Genomic DNA, 17,740 nt, shown 5'->3' on the forward strand with positions numbered 1-17,740 from the left:
AGCCGGAATTTTTACTGGTTGGTAGGTGATCAAATACTTACAGTGAGGGAAAAAAGCATTTGATCCCCTGCTGATTTTGTACGTTTGCCCACTAACAAAGACATGATCAGTCTATAATTTTAATTGTAGGTTTATTTGAACAGTGAGAGACAGAATAACAACAAAACAATCCAGAAAAACGCATGTCAAAAATGTTATAAATTGATTTGCATTTTAATGAGGGAAATAAGTATTTGACCCCTCTGCAAAACATGGTACATGGTGGCAAAACCCTTGTTGGCAATCACAGAGGTCAGACGTTTCTTGTAGTTGGCCACCAGGTTTGCCCACATCTCAGAAGGGATTTTCTTCCACTCCTCTTTGCAGATATTCTCCAAGTCATTAAGGTTTCAAGGCTGACATTTGGCAACTCGAACCTTCAGCTCCCTCCACAGATTTTCTATGGGATTAAGGTCTGGAGACTGGCTAGGCCACTCCAGGACCTTAATGTGCTTCTTCTTGAGCCACTCCTTTGTTGCCTTGGCTGTTTGTTTTGGGTCATTGTCATGCTGGAATACCCATCCACGACCCATTTTCAATGCCCTGGCTGAGGGAAGGAGGTTCTCACCCAAGATTTGACGGTACATGGCCCCGTCCATCGTCCCTTTGATGCGGTGAAATTGTCCTGTCCCCTTAGCAGAAACCCCCCCCCCCCCCCAAAGCATAATGTTTCCACCTCCATGTTTGACGGTGGGGATGGTGTTCTTGGGGTGATAGGCAGCATTCCTCCTCCTCCAAACACGGCGAGTTGAGTTGATGACAAAGAGCTCGATTTTGGTCTCATCTGACCACAACACTTTCACCCAGTTCTACTCTGAATCATTCAGATGTTCATTGGCAAACTTCAGACGGCCCTGTATATGTGCTTTCTTGAGCAGGGGGACCTTGCGGGCGCTGCAGGATTTCAGTCCTTCACGGCATAGTGTGTTACCAATTGTTTTCTTGGTGACTATGGTCTCAGCTGCCTTGAGATCATTGACAAGATCCTCCCGTGTAGTTCTGGGCTGATTCCTCACCGTTCTCATGATCATTGCAACTCCACGAGGTGAGATCTTGCATGGAGCCCCAGGCAGAGGGAGATTGACAGTTCTTTTGTGTTTCTTCCATTTGCGAATAATCGCACCAACTGTTGTCACCTTCTCACCAAGCTGCTTGGCGATGGTCTTGTAGCCCATTCCAGCCTTGTGTAGGTCTACAATCTTGTTCCTGACATCCTTGGAGAGCTCTTTGGTCTTGGCCATGGTGGAGAGTTTGGAATCTGATTGATTGATTGCTTCTGTGGACAGGTGTCTTTTATACAGGTAACAGGCTGAGATTAGGAGCACTCCCTTTAAGAGTGTGCTCCTAATCTCAGCTCGTTACCTGTATAAAAGACACCTGGGAGCCAGAAATCTTTCTGATTGAGAGGGGGTCAAATACTTATTTCCCTAATTAAAATGCAAATCAATGTATAACATTTTTTATATGCGTTTTTCTGGATTTTTTTGTTGTTATTCTGTCTCTGTTCAAATAAACCTACCATTAAAATTATAGACTGATCATTTCTTTGTCAGTGGGCAAACGTACAAAATCAGCAGGGGATCAAATACTTTTTTCCCTCACTGTATGTCATGCAATAAAATGCAAATTAATTACTTAAAAAATCATACAATGTGATTTTCTGGATTTTTGTTTTAGATTCCGTCTCTCACAGTTGAAGTGTACCTATGATAAAAGGAGCTGAAAGTCCGTATTGCCCAGCGACAGCCCCGAAACCTGAAGGATCTGGAGAAGGTCTGTATGGAGGAGTGGGCCAAAATCCCTGTTGCAGTGTGTGCAAACCTGGTCAAGAACCTACAGGAAACATATGATCTCTGTAATTGCAAACAAAGGTTTCTGTACCAAATATTAAGTTCTGCTTTTCTGATGTATCAAATACTTATGTCATGCAATAAAATGCAAATGAATTACTTAAAAATCATACAATGTGATTTTCTGGATTTTTGTTTTAGATTCCGTCTCTCACAGTTGAAGTGTACCTATGATAAAAATTACAGACCTCTACATGCTTTGTAAGTAGGAAAACCTGCAAAATCGGCAGTGTATCAAATACTTGTTCTCCCCACTGTATATGCGAGAGAAAAAAAAAACATATGGGGGATTGGAAGTGATGCAGACAATTACATTGATGGAAGTTACAATCTATTTGCAATATTAAAGCTGATCTACCCCCTAAAAAAAAAAAGAAGAAAAAAAAAGAAAGTTGTCTGTGTATTTCCTTATACCACTTAGGGTTTGCCCATTATTACATGTAAAGCTCTTTGATTTAAGTATAAAAGGCATAATGATTCATCCTGTATATATACTGAACAAAAAAACATTACACTTCATATATGGAAATCAGTCAATTTATATAAATTAATTAGGCCCTAATCTATGGATTTCACATGACTGGGCAGGGGCACAGCCATCGGTGGGCCTGGCTCCCAAGTGGGTGGGCCTATGCCCTCCCAGGCCCACCGATGGCCAATCAAAATGAGTTTTTCCCTCTCTCAGACGATCCAGCAGGTGAAGAAGCCAGATGTGGAGGTCCTGGGCTGGCATGGTTACACATGGTCTGCGGTTGTGAGGCCGGTTGGACGTACTGCCAAATTCTTTAAAACGACGTTGGAGGCGGCTTATGGTAGAGAAATGAACATTCAATTATCTGGCAACAGCTCTGGTGGACATTCCTGCAGTCAGCATGCCAATTGCACGCTTGAGACATCTGGGGCATTGTGTTGTGTGACAAAACTGCACATTTTAGAGTGGCCTTTTATTGTCCCCAGCACAAGGTGCACCTGTGTAATGATCATGTTGTTTAATCAGCTTCTTGATATGCCACACCTGTCAGGTGGTTGGATTATCTTGGAAAATGTTGTGCACAAAATCTGACCGAAAAATGCTTTTTGTGTGTATGGAAAAATTCTGTGATATTTTATTCCAGCTCATGAAACATGGGACCAACACTTTACATGTTGCGTTTATATTTTTGTTCAGTATAAATACCAAACGTGGTCAGAAACAGATTGTTGTAAACAATACTAAAGAAAAGCATTTGGAATATAAAGAGGGCATTTAAAATAGTCCCTAATCCTATCATGAATATTGTATTTGATATAGGGTCCCATTCCCAACACAATGTACTAAGAGACTGTTCAAATGCACTGGTCCTTCCTTTTTAAAACCATTTGATGGGGAGTTAAGTTAACCTGAGGTCACCTTATATCTTACAGATCCTATTCCCTTTAGGTCATGTCTGTCTGTCATGTAGGGATTAACCTGTCTCTCTCTGTTTCTGCCTGCTCTTGATCCTCCTCTGCCAGGGCCCATTTCTGGATCTTCCCGCTGCCAAACAAGGTGAAGACAAGCGCTCCTCCGGCGCTGATCCCGGCCGATAGACAGAACACACTCCTCCATCCCGCCAAGGAGTGCTGTTTGAGGAAGGAGGGGGGGCATGGGTCACAGTCGTATGTATAACAGTCTTCAAGGGTGCAGTAACTTTTAGAAATGAGCCATTTGAAAGATCTCAATTGCATTGTCCTCGTGTAAAGCAGCCCAATTCTGATCTTTCTTCCACTAATTGGTCTTTTGACCAATCACATCTGATCTTTTCACATCAGATATTTATATATATAAAGACCAATGAGTGAAAAAAAGATCAGAATTGGTCTGCCTGTGTAAACGCAGCCATGGTCTAATACTTTTTACAGCAACAAGTATTTAAGTAGATATATTCAATATATTTAATTATTTCATTATTTGATGTTGAAGGAAATGTCACCAGAAATGTCATTCTGAGGCTAAAGCTTACATCTTTGGTGAGGTAACCTGTGACGATGGGCGCGACCACACCTGGGATAGTCGCGAAAGTGTTGGTGATTCCTAAAAGCACCCCTGCATACCTGAGCATGAGAGGAAGAGAGAGAAATAAAGAGGTTAAAATACCTCCAAACATCAAAAAGCAGTGAAAAAGCAGTGTGAGTGACTTCTTCAGTCTTCAGTGACTGAGATATATATATATTTTTTTAGAACAAGTTCTCATTTACAACTGCGACCTGGCCAAGATAAAGCAAAGCAGTGCGATAAAAACAACAATTCCATTACATATGGAATAAACAAAAACGTACAGTCAATAACACAATAGAAAATCTATATACAGTGTGTGCAAATGTAGTAAGTTATGGAGGTAAGGCAATAAATAGGCCATAGTGCAAAATAATTACAATTTAGTATTAACACTGGAGTGATAGATGTGCAGAATATGATGTGCAAATAGAGATACTGGGGTGCAAGTGAGCAAAATAAATAACAATGTAAATAACAATATGGGGATGAGGTAGTTGGGTGGGCTAATTACAGATGGGCTGTGTACAGGTACAGTGATCAGTAAGCTGCTCTGACAACTGATGCTTAAAGTTAATGAGGGAGATGAGTGTCTCCAGCTTCAGAGATTTTTGTAGTTTGTTCCAGTCATTTGCAGCTGAGAACTGGAAGGAAAAGCGGCCAAAGGAGGTGTTGGCTTTGGGGATGACCAGTGAGATATACCTGCTGGAGCGCATACTACAGGTGGGTGTTGCTATGGTGACCAATGAGCTAAGATAAGGCGGGGATTTGCCTAGAAGTGATTTATAGATGACCTGGAGCCAGTGGGTTTGGCGACGAATATGTAGTGAGGGCCAGCCAACGAGAGCGTACATGGTGGGTAGTATATGGGGCTTTGGTGACAAAACGGACGGCACTGTGATAGACTACATCCAATTTGCTGAGTTGAGTGTTGGAAGCTATTTTGTAAATGACATTGCCGAAGTCAAGGATCGGTAGGATAGTCAGTTTTACGAGAGCATGTTTAGCAGCATGAGTGAAGGAGGCTTTGTTGCGAAACAGGAAGCCGATTCTAGATTTAACTTTGGATTGGAGATGCTTAATGTGAGTCTGGAAGGAGAGTTTACGGTCTAACCAGACACCTAGGTATTTGTAGTTGTCCACATATTCTAAGTCAGACCCGCCGAGAGTAGTGATTCTAGTCGGGCAGGCGGGTGCAAGCAGCGTTCGATTGAAGAGCATGCATTTAGTTTTACTAGCGTTTAAGAGCAGTTGGAGGCCACGGAAGGAGTGTTGTATGGCATTGAAGCTCGTTTGGAGGTTTGTTAACACAGTGTCCAATGAAGGGCCAGATGTATACAAAATGGTGTCGTCTGCAAAGAGGTGGATCTGAGAGTCACCAGCAGCAAGAGCGACATCATTGATATACACAGAGAATAGAGTCGGCCAGAGAATTGAACCCTGTGGCACCCCCATAGAGACTGCCAGAGGTCCAGACAACAGGCCCTCCGATTTGACACATTGAACTCTATCTGAAAAGTAGTTGGTGAACCAGGCGAGGCAGTCAGTTGAGAAACCAATGCTATTTAGTCTGCCAATAAGAATGCGGTGATTGACAGAGTCAAAAGCCTTGGCCAGGTCGATGAAGACGGCTGCACAGTACTGTCTTTTATCAATCACGGTTTTTATATCATTTAGGACCTTGAGCGTGGCTGAGGTGCACCCATGACCAGCTCGGAAACCAGATTGCATAGCGGAGAAGGTACGGTGGGATTCGAAGTGGTCGGTGATCTGTTTGCTACCTTGACTTTCAAATACTTTCGAATGGCAGGGTAGGATGGATATAGGTCTGTAACAGTTTGGATCTAGAGTGTCACCCCCTTTGAAGAGGGGGATGACCGCGGCAGCTTTCCAATCTCTGGGGATCTCAGACGATACGAAAGACAGGTTGAACAGGCTAGTAATAGGGGTTGCGACAATTTCAGCGGCTAATTTTAGAAAGAAAGGGTCCAGATTGTCTAGCCCAGCTGATTTGTAGGGTCCAGATTTTGAAGCTCTTTCAGGACATCAGCTATCTGAATTTGGGTGAAGGAGAAGAGGGAGGGGGCATGGGCAATTTGCAGCGGAGGGTGCAGAGCTGGTGGCCGGGGTAGGGGTAGCCATGTGGAAAGCATGGCCAGCCATAGCAAAATGCTTATTGAAATTCTCGATTATCGTAGATTTATCGGTGGTGACAGTGTTTCCTAGCCTCAGTGCAGTGGGTAGCTGGGAGGAGGTGCTTTTATTCTCCATGTCCCAAAACTTTTTGGAGTTAGCGCTACAGGAAGCACATTTCTGTTTGAAAAAGCTAGCCTTTGCTTTCCTAACTGATATGTGTATATTGGTTCCTGACTTCCCTTAAAAGTTGCATATTGCGGGGGCTGTTTGATGCTAATGCAGTATGCCACAGGATGTTTTTGTGCTGGTCAAGGGCAGTCAAGTCTGGGGTGAAGCAGGGGCTATATCTGTTCTTAGTTCTGAATTTTTTGAATGGGGCATGCTTATTTAAGATGGAGAGGAAAGCACTTCTGAAGAACATCCAGGCATCCTCCACTGACGGAATTAGGTCAATATCCATCCAGGATACCCGGGCCAGGTCAATTAGAAAGGCCTGCTCGCTGAAGTGTTTTAGGGAGCGTTTGACAGTGATGAGGGGTGGTCGTTTGACCGCGGACCCATTACGGACGTAGGCAATGAGGCAGTGATCGCTGAGATCCTGGTTGAAGACAGCGGAGGTGTATTTAGAGGGTAAATTAGTCAGGATGATATCTATGAGGGTGCCCATGTTTACGGATTTAGGGTTGTACCTGGTAGGTTCCTTGATAATTTGTGTGAGATTGAGGGCATCTAGTTTAGATTGTAGGATGGCCGGGGTGTTAAGCATATCCCAGTTTAGGTCACCAAGCAGTACGAACTCTGAGGATAGATGGGGGCAAGCAATTCACATATGGTGTCGAGGGCACAACTGGGGGCTGAGGGGGGGTCTGTAGCAAGCGGCAACAGTGAGAGACTTATTTCTGGAAAGGTGGATTTTTAGAAGTAGAAGCTCAAACTGTTTGGGCACAGACCTGGATAGTATGATAGAGCTCTGCAGGCTATCTCTACAGTAGATTGCAACTCCGCCCCCTTTGGCAGTTCTATCTAGACGGAAAATGTTGTAGTTCGGAATGGACATTTCTGAATTTTTGGTGGCCTTCCTAAGCCAGGATTCAGACACTGCTAGAACATCAGGGTTGGCAGAGTGTGCTAACGCAGTGAATAACTCAAACTTGGGGAGGAGGCTTCTGATGTTAACATGCAAGAAACCAAGGCTTTTACGGTTACAGAAGTCAACAAATGATAGCGCCTGGGGAGTAGGAGTGATACTGGGGGCTACAGGGCCTGGGTTAACCTCTACATCACCAGAGGAACAGAGGAGGAATAGAATAAGTATACGGCTAAAGGCTTTAAGAACTGGTCTTCTAGTGCGTTGGGTACAGAGAATAAACGGGGCAGATTTCCGGGCGTTGTAGAATAGATTCAGGGCATTATGTACAGACAAGGATATGGAAGGATATGAGTACAGTGGAGGTACACCTAAGCATTGGGTAACGATGAACGAGATAGCGTCACTGGAGGTACCGATTGAGCCAGTCTCCGCGTGTATGGGGGGGTGGGACAAAGAAGCTATCTGAGGCAGGTTGTGCGGGACTGGGGGCTGTACAGTGAAATAGTACAATAACAACTAACCCAAACAGCAATAGGCTAGGCATATTGACATAGGAGAGAGGCATAACGCAATCACAAGTGTTATTCGAGAGGACTAAGACAACAACTGGTAATGGCGACGAAAGTTTGGGCTGAGGCTAAACAGATAAACAGGATGGGGTACCGTGTAAAGGAACAGTCCAGCGGGCATCAGATGTGTAGCTGAGTGATCATAAGTTCCAGTGAACAGCAATAGGTAAGTCCGGGAGCAGTTCGTAGGGAGGCACGGCTGTTGATTGCGCGTGCTAGCGGGCCGGTGCTAGCAGATGGATCTTTGTGGTCTTCGCAACGGGAAGCCTGTTGAAACCACATCAGACGATTACGTCGGCAGACCAGTCGTGATGGATCAGCGGGGCTCCGTGTCGACACTAGGAGGTCCCGTCCGGTTGACAGAGAGGTGGATAGCCGGGAGATGGGCCTGGCTCGAGGCTAGCTCAAGGCTAACTGGTGCTAGCTTTGGGACAAGTGGTGATTAGTTGTGATTAGCCAACAACAACATCCATTCGGTTGCAGCTAGCTAGTTGTGATGATCCGGTGTTAAGGTCCAGTGATTCAGTGATTCCGGCAGAAAATCCTAAATGCTCTGGGTCGATAGCACGCTGTGCAGACTGGCCGATAATTGTCCAGGCTAGAGCTGGCTGGTAGGTAGTGCAGGCCACGGACAGTGGTGAAGACCGCTAACGGTGGCTAATAGCAATAGCTAATAGCAAGTAGCTAGTTAGCTGGCTAGCTGGCTAGTTTCAGCCGTGGGTTCTTGATAAAAGGTATGAAGAAATAATAGAATCCGTTCCACATTGGGTGAGGCGGGTTGCAGGAAAGTATATTTAGTTAAGGATGGAAAGTGAGATAGAGAAATATATACGATAAAAGACAAAAAAACAGGCTATTTACACGAGGACACAACATAATACACGACCGCACTGCTATGCAAGAGAGCGAGAGAGTTCAGTGAAGGTCCAAAACATGCCCGAAAAGACTGGTGAGTAGGGAGAGAAGGGAAGTCAAACAAGTGAAGTGATGACATCTCTAATAGATAAACACCCACCGTGGAGCAATGTCTATCTGGTTGATGAAGACCCCGGCTGCACTGGTGCCTCCTACAGTTGTAGAGAGGGTGAGGAAGGTCACAGCCAACACGCCACTGCAGCCGGAGTAGCCCACAGCAACCAGGAACGCTGCAGGCAGCAGCAGACCTGGGGGAGGAGCGGTCAACAATATCCATCAATACACATGTTCAATGTACAAACATTGTGGTCCTCTGTAGCTCAGCTGGTAGAGCACGGCGCTTGTAACGCCAAGGTAGTGGGTTCGATCCCCGGGACCACCCATACACAAAAGAAATGTATGCACGCATGACTGTAAGTCGCTTTGGATAAAACCGTCTGCTAAATGACATATTATTATTATTATTATTTATTACTTTCTATTGATAATAGAGACACATAAGTATGTCCATTCACACAATTAACAACAACACATATATACAGTATATATGATACTCTAACTGTAAATTACTCTGGATAAGAGCTTCTGTTAAATTACTAAAATGTCAATATAAAATGTAAAATGTAATACTCTAGTTCCTATTTTGTTAATAAACATATTACTACAGACTAAAATATCAACTGCATTAAATAGTACCAAAGAATCCCGAAAAAATTGTTGCAAACTTTTGTATGTTTTAACAGCCAATCAATCAAACATCTGGTAAAGGCCACTCCATAAGTAACAATTCCTTTAAAAATAAAAGTCCCCTCCTTGCCTGTGATAGTGAAAATCTTGCGGACCGCTGTTACACTCAACAGCTCCTTCTCCAGGAGGCTGTCAGCTACTACACCTGATATCACTGAGAAGGCCCAGCCACCCAGATAGGGCAGAGCTGAGAGAAAGGCATTCTACATTTATATAGAGACAGAAAGAAATAGACAATATTAACCAACAACAAAAACAACAACAAAAATAATTGCAACTACATTGCAGGAATAAAATATCCCGATAAGATGGCGTCACTTTCACCAATATTTTATTAAAGCAATGCTACAGCAGCACAGTATAGACCTAGGTAATAACACAACATGATTCAAGTCCAGAGACTCCTGTTCTATCCCTGTACAGTTTGATATAGTGATTCAACACTAAATCTTAGTCAGTCATTCTCTAGTCCTACCACATACAGTAGGTATACACTTGTGTAAGAAATATGACAAAACTCTACCTATGGAGCCTAATACTACCAGGTAGAGCTATTACCATATTTCTTATAGCTATCTGGTCTTTACAGCACTCTGGAATTGAGTATCTCACTCTGTCTCTCTCCTCTTCTGGCGTCATCCATAGAAATCATATGTCCATATCTATGATGTATGACTTAATATACGATTTATTTGGGTCTCACCTGTCGGAGGTCAAAGTGAAGCACTGTGTCCATATAGGTGGGTAGTGAGGTGAGCAGAGTGTAGTAACCCCAGTTGGCACACATCTGAGACACTATGATGGCCCACAGGGGAACAGAGAGCATCATGGGTAAAAAAGGGACTGACCAGCCATGGGCACCACCCTGGGTTAAGAGGCAGAGAGAGACAAGAGAGAGAGAGCGAGAGCGAGAGCGAGAGCGAGAGCGAGAGCGAGAGCGAGAGCGAGAGCGAGAGCGAGAGAGAGAGAGAGAGAGAGAGAAAGAGAGAAAGAGAGAGAGAAAGAAAGAAAGAAAGAAAGAAAGAAAGAAAGAAAGAAAGGGGATTGACTGTGAACTGATTTACAAATGTATGACAAAGGGTCATTAAGGACACAACAGATAGATTGTTGTTACCTCTTTTCCTATGGAGTTGATGATGTAATCTTTTTCTCTTGTGCTGATTCGTGGATGAGTGCCAGGCTGGTCAGACACCAGAATGAACCAGAACACTGCCCAAATGCAACCAGCACCCCCTGGTGACGAGAGAAAGAGGGACAGAGAGAGAAAAAGGGAGGGGATGAGAGAAAAGCCTGGTTCTGTTGACATCTTTACAAAGCAAGAGGTTGTGTAGGTATAGTATTTGTGCTGAACTAGGTTCCTGCCTTTCCAGGAAGTTTTTCCTAGCTATCCTGCCTCTAAATCTGCATTGCTCTCTGGGGTTTTAGGCTCAGTTTCTGTATAAGCACTTTGTGACAACTGCTGTTGTAAAAGGAGTTTATAAATACATTTGATTGATTGAGTGTGCAAAGAATAATTGTGAATGATACAAAAATGGGAAAGTATAATGTGTGTGAAAACTTCACAGGAGAATAAAATAAGAACTGAAAATGTGGGTATGCAGAGAAATGCAGATATGGTGTGTGTAGCGGGGAATGTATATGTTTGGGGGGGAGGGGGGGGGGGGGGGGGAGGTTGTACTGAGTCTACAAAACACCTCTGTTTTTCATCCTCTCCTTCTAATCAGGGGCTAATTCAGACCTGGGACACCAGGTGAGTGCAATTAACTACCAGGTAGAAATAAAAAACAGAAGTGTTTCGGCCCTCCAGGACCGGAATTGAAGAACCCTGACATAGACTGACCAGATGAATCCAGGTGAAAGCTATGATCCCTTACTGATGTCACTTCTTAAATCCACTTAAATCAGTGTAGATGAAGGGGAGGAGACAGGTTAAAGAAGGATTTTTAAGCCTTGAGACAATTGAGATAATTGAGACATGGATTGTGTATGTGTGCCAGTCAGAGGGTGAATGGGCAAGACAAAATATGTAAGTGTCTTTGAACGGGGTATGGTAGTAGGTGCCAGGCACACAGGTTTGTGTCAAAAACTATAACGCTGCTGGGTTTTTCACACTCAACAGTTTCCCGTATATCAAGAATGGTCCACCACCCAAAGGACATCCAGCCAACTTGACACAACTGTGGGAAGCATTGGAGTCATCATGGGCCAGCATGGGGGGGTGAACTCAATATTAGGAAGGTGTTCTTAATGTTTTGTACACTCAGTGTATATGTTTGGGGGGTGTAACTGCTATCCAACTCTCACCACACATGTAGAAGACAGCGGGCCAGCCCAGACTGTGACAGATGAAGCCGGTGAGGGGCAGGGCTACAAAGGCCCCAAAGTTGGCCCCTGACCCCGACAGGGTCATAAGACGAGACCTCTCTAGAGGGGGAGCCCAGCGAGCCCACATGGCCATCATGGCTGGGAACGTCACCCCCTGATGACACACAAACACAGAGCGATACACACTGATTTGTCACTGAAATTAACAATACACCTTGGAGTTTTACAGAAAATAATGACTTTCTGGCCAAATTAGCTATACTGTATGTATACCATAAATACGGTTGTTTATACAATCAAATGCTAATCCAGTTCAATGCTGATAACAGAATGAGATTGACCCCTACTCTGCACACATGAAGCCTCTTACCTCCCCAAATCCCTCCAGTGCCCGTAACCCAAACAGCCAGTAGGGTCCTAGCTGGGCTGCCAGTGGGGTGAGGAGGGTGAGGGCTGCGGTGCCCAGCACCCCTCCCCCCAGGAAGATACTCCCCCCAAAGTGTCCAGCCAGGTAACCCCCGGGGATCTGAGTCACCAGGTAGCCAAAGAAGAACGCCCCCAGCAGCAGGCCCTGAGTCTGAGAATCCCACGAGTACTGAGGTATCTGAGAGAGGGAGAGAGAGAGAGTAAATGAGCATTAGTGTTACGTATGAGTTTGTGAGTGTCTTGTATCCACTGTGCATGCATACTTTGCATGTGCAGTATGTCCAGTATGCATGCATCATGTTTGCGTGAAGCCTATTTATGTACTATAATATATGATATAATATATGAGCTATAATATATGCTATAATATATGAGCTATAATATGTGCTTTAATATACATGCACAGTATACTACAGGTCTAGTTGTGGATACTTTGGAAGAGCTGGTACTTACCCCGTCTGGTTGGTCTGGGGTTTGGCTGCTGTTGTTGTACCTGTGGGAGGACACTGGGCACTCATGGCCACCTGAGCTGTTGAGAGATGGTTGGCTATTGGTCCCATTGACCATGGCAACCATGGCAACACTTAGATTGACACGGAGACCGTAGACGACGGAGAATCCGAAGAACATCATGATGGCCAGATTGCAGCGTGCAGAGCAACATTGTGGAGGCACTGTTAGACATTACATTTGACATTTTAGTCATTTAGCAGACGCTCTTATCCAGAGCGACTTACAGTTAGTGAGTGCATACATTTTTCATACTGGCCCCCCGTGGGAATCGAACCCACAACCCTGGCGTTGCAAGCGCCATGCTCTACCAACTGAGCTACAGGAGGCCTTATACAACAAGTGCACAATCACACCTCACAGTCTATCTGAAAACACTTAGACATAAAGATGACTAGACAGTGCTAGTAGAACATCTACACTAGCAAACGAGGAGTACTTGACACTTAAATTACCTATTTCCCTAGCACAGTGTTAGTTATGATGTAATAAGCTAAAGCATAGGGGCAAATCCAAACTTCCAGGTAGGTCAAATTTTCACTTGATATGACTTCCTTCAACGATCATAAAGTTATCATTACATAATAGATTACATAAAACCAAAAACAGTAGACACCTGAATCATCAACATCCACCACTTCTTTTTTAAGTAGGGGTGTAGTCTCTCCACTCTCGTCCAGTGGGGTGGAGTTGATGGAGTATCCATTTTTTAAAGCCATGGCAACCACTAGTCAGTGAGTGTGATCTGAGGTCACCTAACCATAGTGTTCTAAGAAAATCTGCCAGACAGACAGAGAGAAAGAGTCAGCATGAAAAATTGCTAGACATTCAGTCTCATGCGCACACACACACACACACACACACACACGAGTTAAGACTACAGATACAGGCTGTATTTGAGAATGACCATGACTAGACAGGTCAATGTACCTTATGGTGTTCAATGTAACTGACCCAGCATGCCAAGACAAAGGTATTGAGTTCTTTAGCTACAATGGCCAGAAGACAACAATTTACTGACTTAATATAAATCCATGGGAGATTGTGCAACCATTACAAAACACCTGACTAAGTCAAAGAGATCAAATATACTGTATACATGTATTATAACATTAGACTTTGCTCTTTATATTGAGGAATGTTTAGATCAGCGTTTCGAACCCTGTTCCTGGAGAGTTACCCTCCTGTAGGTTTTCGCTCCAACCCCAGTTGTAACTAACCTGATTCAGCTTATCAACCAGCTAATTATTAGAATCATGTGCGCTAGATCAGGATTGGAGTGAAAACCTACAGGACGGTAGCTCTCCAGGAACAGGGTTGGAGAGCCCTGGTTTAGATAGAAAAAAAGTTTGACCAATAACCACAAGTTGGACTGGTTGGACCAGAAAGTTACTCACTTGCTGTTATTGAGTTTCTAGACCTAGATCATAGGATTGGAGAGCATCATACATACATTCTTCTTCTTCAGATGATGATGCTCCAAACTGTTTTAGGCTGGCTGGTGGTGTGGCTTATCCATGTTGACCCTGAAGAAAAAAACAAGATGGAAAACAAATACCAGTCTGTGAATTATGGCCTATGTAAAGTCAGTCACAGAAGCATGATTTCAATGATTTTTCATAGCTACCTCTTTTAGAGCTGGACAAGTACTATGCAATAAATCTGATCTCAGAATACAGGTCTGTCCACTAAATGAAATAAACCAGTAGCCTTGGCCTCTCCTCCACTCTGACTGTGACTTGTGCAGACTGACAAAAAGCAGATGTGAACCTTGTGTATCTGCTGACTAATAAAACATTCACACTCAAAGGTTACCATTGGAGGAACAGAGAGTGTATGTTACGCAAGTCAGCTGATGAGGGGGGTTCTTATTCAGTTCAGAGTGATTAACACAATGCTTAGCATATTTATATGTTTGTCCTTTTCTGTAATATACATGATTTCCAGTGTTCTATTTGTGACACATTTGTGTTTGAATTGATGGTCACTAGATTTGTTACTGAATGTTATGGATTCTCATATTGTTTGAATGTGATTGACGCCAGAGCTACAGAAGGTACAATGTCTGAGGACACTGATTCTGTAGCAGCAGGCAAAGTCACCATCTTTTGTTTTGACTTCGCACAAGCCTCTCGGGCTGATGTTAAGAGAACATTTGACACTGTCTGTGTCACGATCGTCGTAGGAGTGAGTAGACCCAAGGCGCAGCGTTGCAGGCAAACATACTCTTTATTGAGTGAAAACACGATCAAAACAAACAAAGACGGTAACGTGACAGTTCACGGTGAAACTAAACCAACTAGAAACAAGAACCCACAAAACCAAAGGAAAAACCGACAGATTAAATATGGCGTGACAGTACCCCCCCCTAAAGGCGCGGACTCCGACCGAGCCAACTAAATACCACAGGGGAGGGACCGGGTGGGCACTCCGCCTTGGCGGCGGATCCGGCTCTGGGCCCGATCCCCACTTCCTCTCCAACCCCCCAAAGTACCCCTGGTCCTGTCTAGCCCCGCTGGCCGGAGCCGGACTGACGACACGCACCCCTGGCTTGATGCGTGGAACAGGAACGGACCGGACCGGGCTGACGATACACACCCCTGGCTTGGTGCGTGGAGCAGGAATGGACCGGACCGGGCTAACGATGCGCACCCCTGGCTTGGTGCGTGGAGTAGCAACTGGCCGGACCGGGCTGACGATACGCACCCCTGGCTTGGTGCGTGGAGCAGGAATGGGCCGGAATGGGCTGGCGACGCGCACCACAGACTTGGTGCGGAGAGCAGGAACGAGCCGGACAGGGCTGACGAAACGCACCACAGACTTGGTGCGGGGAGCAGGAACAGGCCGGACCGGGCTGGCGACGCGCACCACAGGTTTGGTGCGGGGAGCAGGAACAGGCCGGGCCGGGCTGGCGACGCGCACCACAGACTTGGTGCGGAGAGCAGGAACGGACCGGACAGGGCTGACGAAACGCACCACAGACTTGGTGCGGGGAGCAGGAACAGGCCGGACCGGGCTGGCGACGCGCACCACAGGTTTGGTGCGGGGAGCAGGAACAGGCCGGGCCGGGCTGGCGACGCGCACCACAGACTTGGTGCGGAGAGCAGGAACGGGCCGGACAGGGCTGACGAAACGCACCACAGACTTGGTGCGGGGAGCAGGAACAGGCCGGACCGGGCTGGCGACGCGCACCACAGGTTTGGTGCAGGGAGCAGGAACAGGCCGGGCCGGGCTGGCGACGCGCACCATAGGCTCGGTGCGGGAAGCAGGAACAGGCCGGGCCGGGCTGACGACACGCACCACAGGCTCGATGCGAGGAACAGGAACAGGCCGGACCGTACTGGGGACACACACCACTGGCCCTACGCAGGGATCAGGAACGGGCCGGACTGGTAACACACCCCAGTACCTCTCGCCGTGCCTCCACACTTTCCCTCTCCTCTGTGACCAGTGGCCCCCTTAACCTGGCGGCCTCCTCTGCACACCCGCTGGACCGCTCAATCGCGGCCTCCTGCTGCCCCGTCGTCCACGTCGTGAGCCCCCCCCTAAAAATTTTCTGGGGTTCCCTCCTCCCCGTGGACCAGGCCTCCCTAGTTCTCGCCAGACTCTCACCCCACTGCTTCCAAGTCCAACCTCTCTGCTCTTCACTTGGCTTGGCCCAGTCGAGACTCTTAATCCATTGCTCCATAGACCAGCCTCTCTTCTCTTCACTTAGCGGGGCCCAGTCGAAACTCCTACTCCACTGATCCCAGGTCCTTCCTCTCTCCTCTTCACGCTGCTTGGTCCAGCTTTGGTGGGTTCTTCTGTCACGATCGTCGTAGGAGTGAGTAGACCAAGGCGCAGCGTTGCAGGCAAACATACTCTTTATTGAGTGAACACACGATCAAAACAAACAAAGACGGTAACGTGACAGTTCACGGTGAAACTAAACCAACTAGAAAAAAGAACCCACAAAACCAAAGGAAAAACCGACAGATTAAATATGGCTCCCAATCAGAGACAACCAGCAAACAGCTGACACTCGTTGCCTCTGATTGGGAGTCACTCAGGCCAACACAGAAATACGGAACATAGATCTACACACCCTGGCTCAACATAACAGTGTCCCCAGAGCCAGGGCGTGACAGTCTGAATATAAAGGGCCTGTCTCCAAGTGGACCGTTAGACATTTTCTCTGCTTCTGTGCTGGAGGTGTCTCCCTGTTGCAACTTGTAATTAAACCAAAATTATTTTTATTGATGTGATCAATGACTGCTCTCCTTTTTGTTCATCTGGAAATTCCCATTACACATGAACAGACTCAAAAACCATGTGCATTGGTATGCGATTGTGTGTTTTTCTCCCAAAGTTAGTATAATAACTGTGTGTAGTTTTAGTAACTCTCTGCTTCTTCATTCAATCATAACTTCTCCATTATCTGACATTAGATTTGGGATTTTAAATCCAACCTGTTCCCCATAACTAATGGATATCACCCCCCCCCCCCTCCCCCCGTCTATAATGATAACAAACAATGCAATGAATGATGCTCACATTACATTAGCCTCATTACATGACAACTTGTTTTCTTTTACATGACAGACCTACAGGAATATAGGAATTTCTTTGACTTCTATGGTTTCTGACTTCACTCATGTTATTACAACACTGGAGGCTTATAAGCAGTCAGTCATGCATGTATTTGTGAAGCGAAACATTAACTTGTAACAGCTGGCCACATTGGTACACAACGAGAATAGATAGCTAGATAGGTCTCAAAATTAGATCCAAAATAGTACAGCTGCTAATGCATATTAGTTGAATTTGAGCCACAGAGCAAACTTACCTAGAACGAATGGACTCTTCAGCCCAAACCCTCTGGTTCGCGTTGCACCGGTCATATTTAATAAATGTGTAAAGAGCTCCACGTTTTGCCTTATAGTGCCCCTGCTAAATGACTAAAATGTAATGTAAATGTACTGCTTATAGCCTTTCCACTTGGCAGAGAAAAAGTAACAACAGTGTTAAGAGTTTTGTGTACAATGTTTACGATTCAGGGAAACCGGTAGTCACATGACCAATAATATTTATTTCTTCGGTGATAAACACAAGATAAACGCAGCTAATTTATACAGCGCGC

At 45.4% G+C, this 17,740-nt stretch overlaps 1 protein-coding gene across 1 annotated transcript; it reads right to left on the reverse strand.

The window, feature by feature from the left end:
- Positions 1 to 2,968: 2,968 nt before the first annotated feature.
- On the reverse strand, positions 2,969 to 17,697 carry LOC311120027 (sialin-like). Its single transcript, XM_084157804.1, has 12 exons — positions 17,447 to 17,697; positions 14,075 to 14,147; positions 13,238 to 13,400; positions 12,565 to 12,785; positions 12,056 to 12,289; positions 11,665 to 11,839; positions 10,475 to 10,593; positions 10,064 to 10,225; positions 9,431 to 9,563; positions 8,714 to 8,861; positions 3,872 to 3,962; positions 2,969 to 3,491 (listed from the first exon to the last, which is right to left on the reverse strand). The coding sequence occupies exons 3-12, from the start codon at positions 13,338 to 13,340 to the stop codon at positions 3,324 to 3,326; spliced, it is 1,554 nt and encodes a 517-aa protein (XP_084013930.1). The 5' UTR covers positions 13,341 to 13,400; positions 14,075 to 14,147; positions 17,447 to 17,697; the 3' UTR covers positions 2,969 to 3,323.
- Between the last annotated feature and the right edge of the window lie 43 nt (positions 17,698 to 17,740).

This window comes from Coregonus lavaretus (genome assembly GCF_964263955.1).
Source record: "Coregonus lavaretus genome assembly, chromosome: 3".
In the NCBI taxonomy this organism is placed as follows: domain Eukaryota; kingdom Metazoa; phylum Chordata; class Actinopteri; order Salmoniformes; family Salmonidae; genus Coregonus; species Coregonus lavaretus.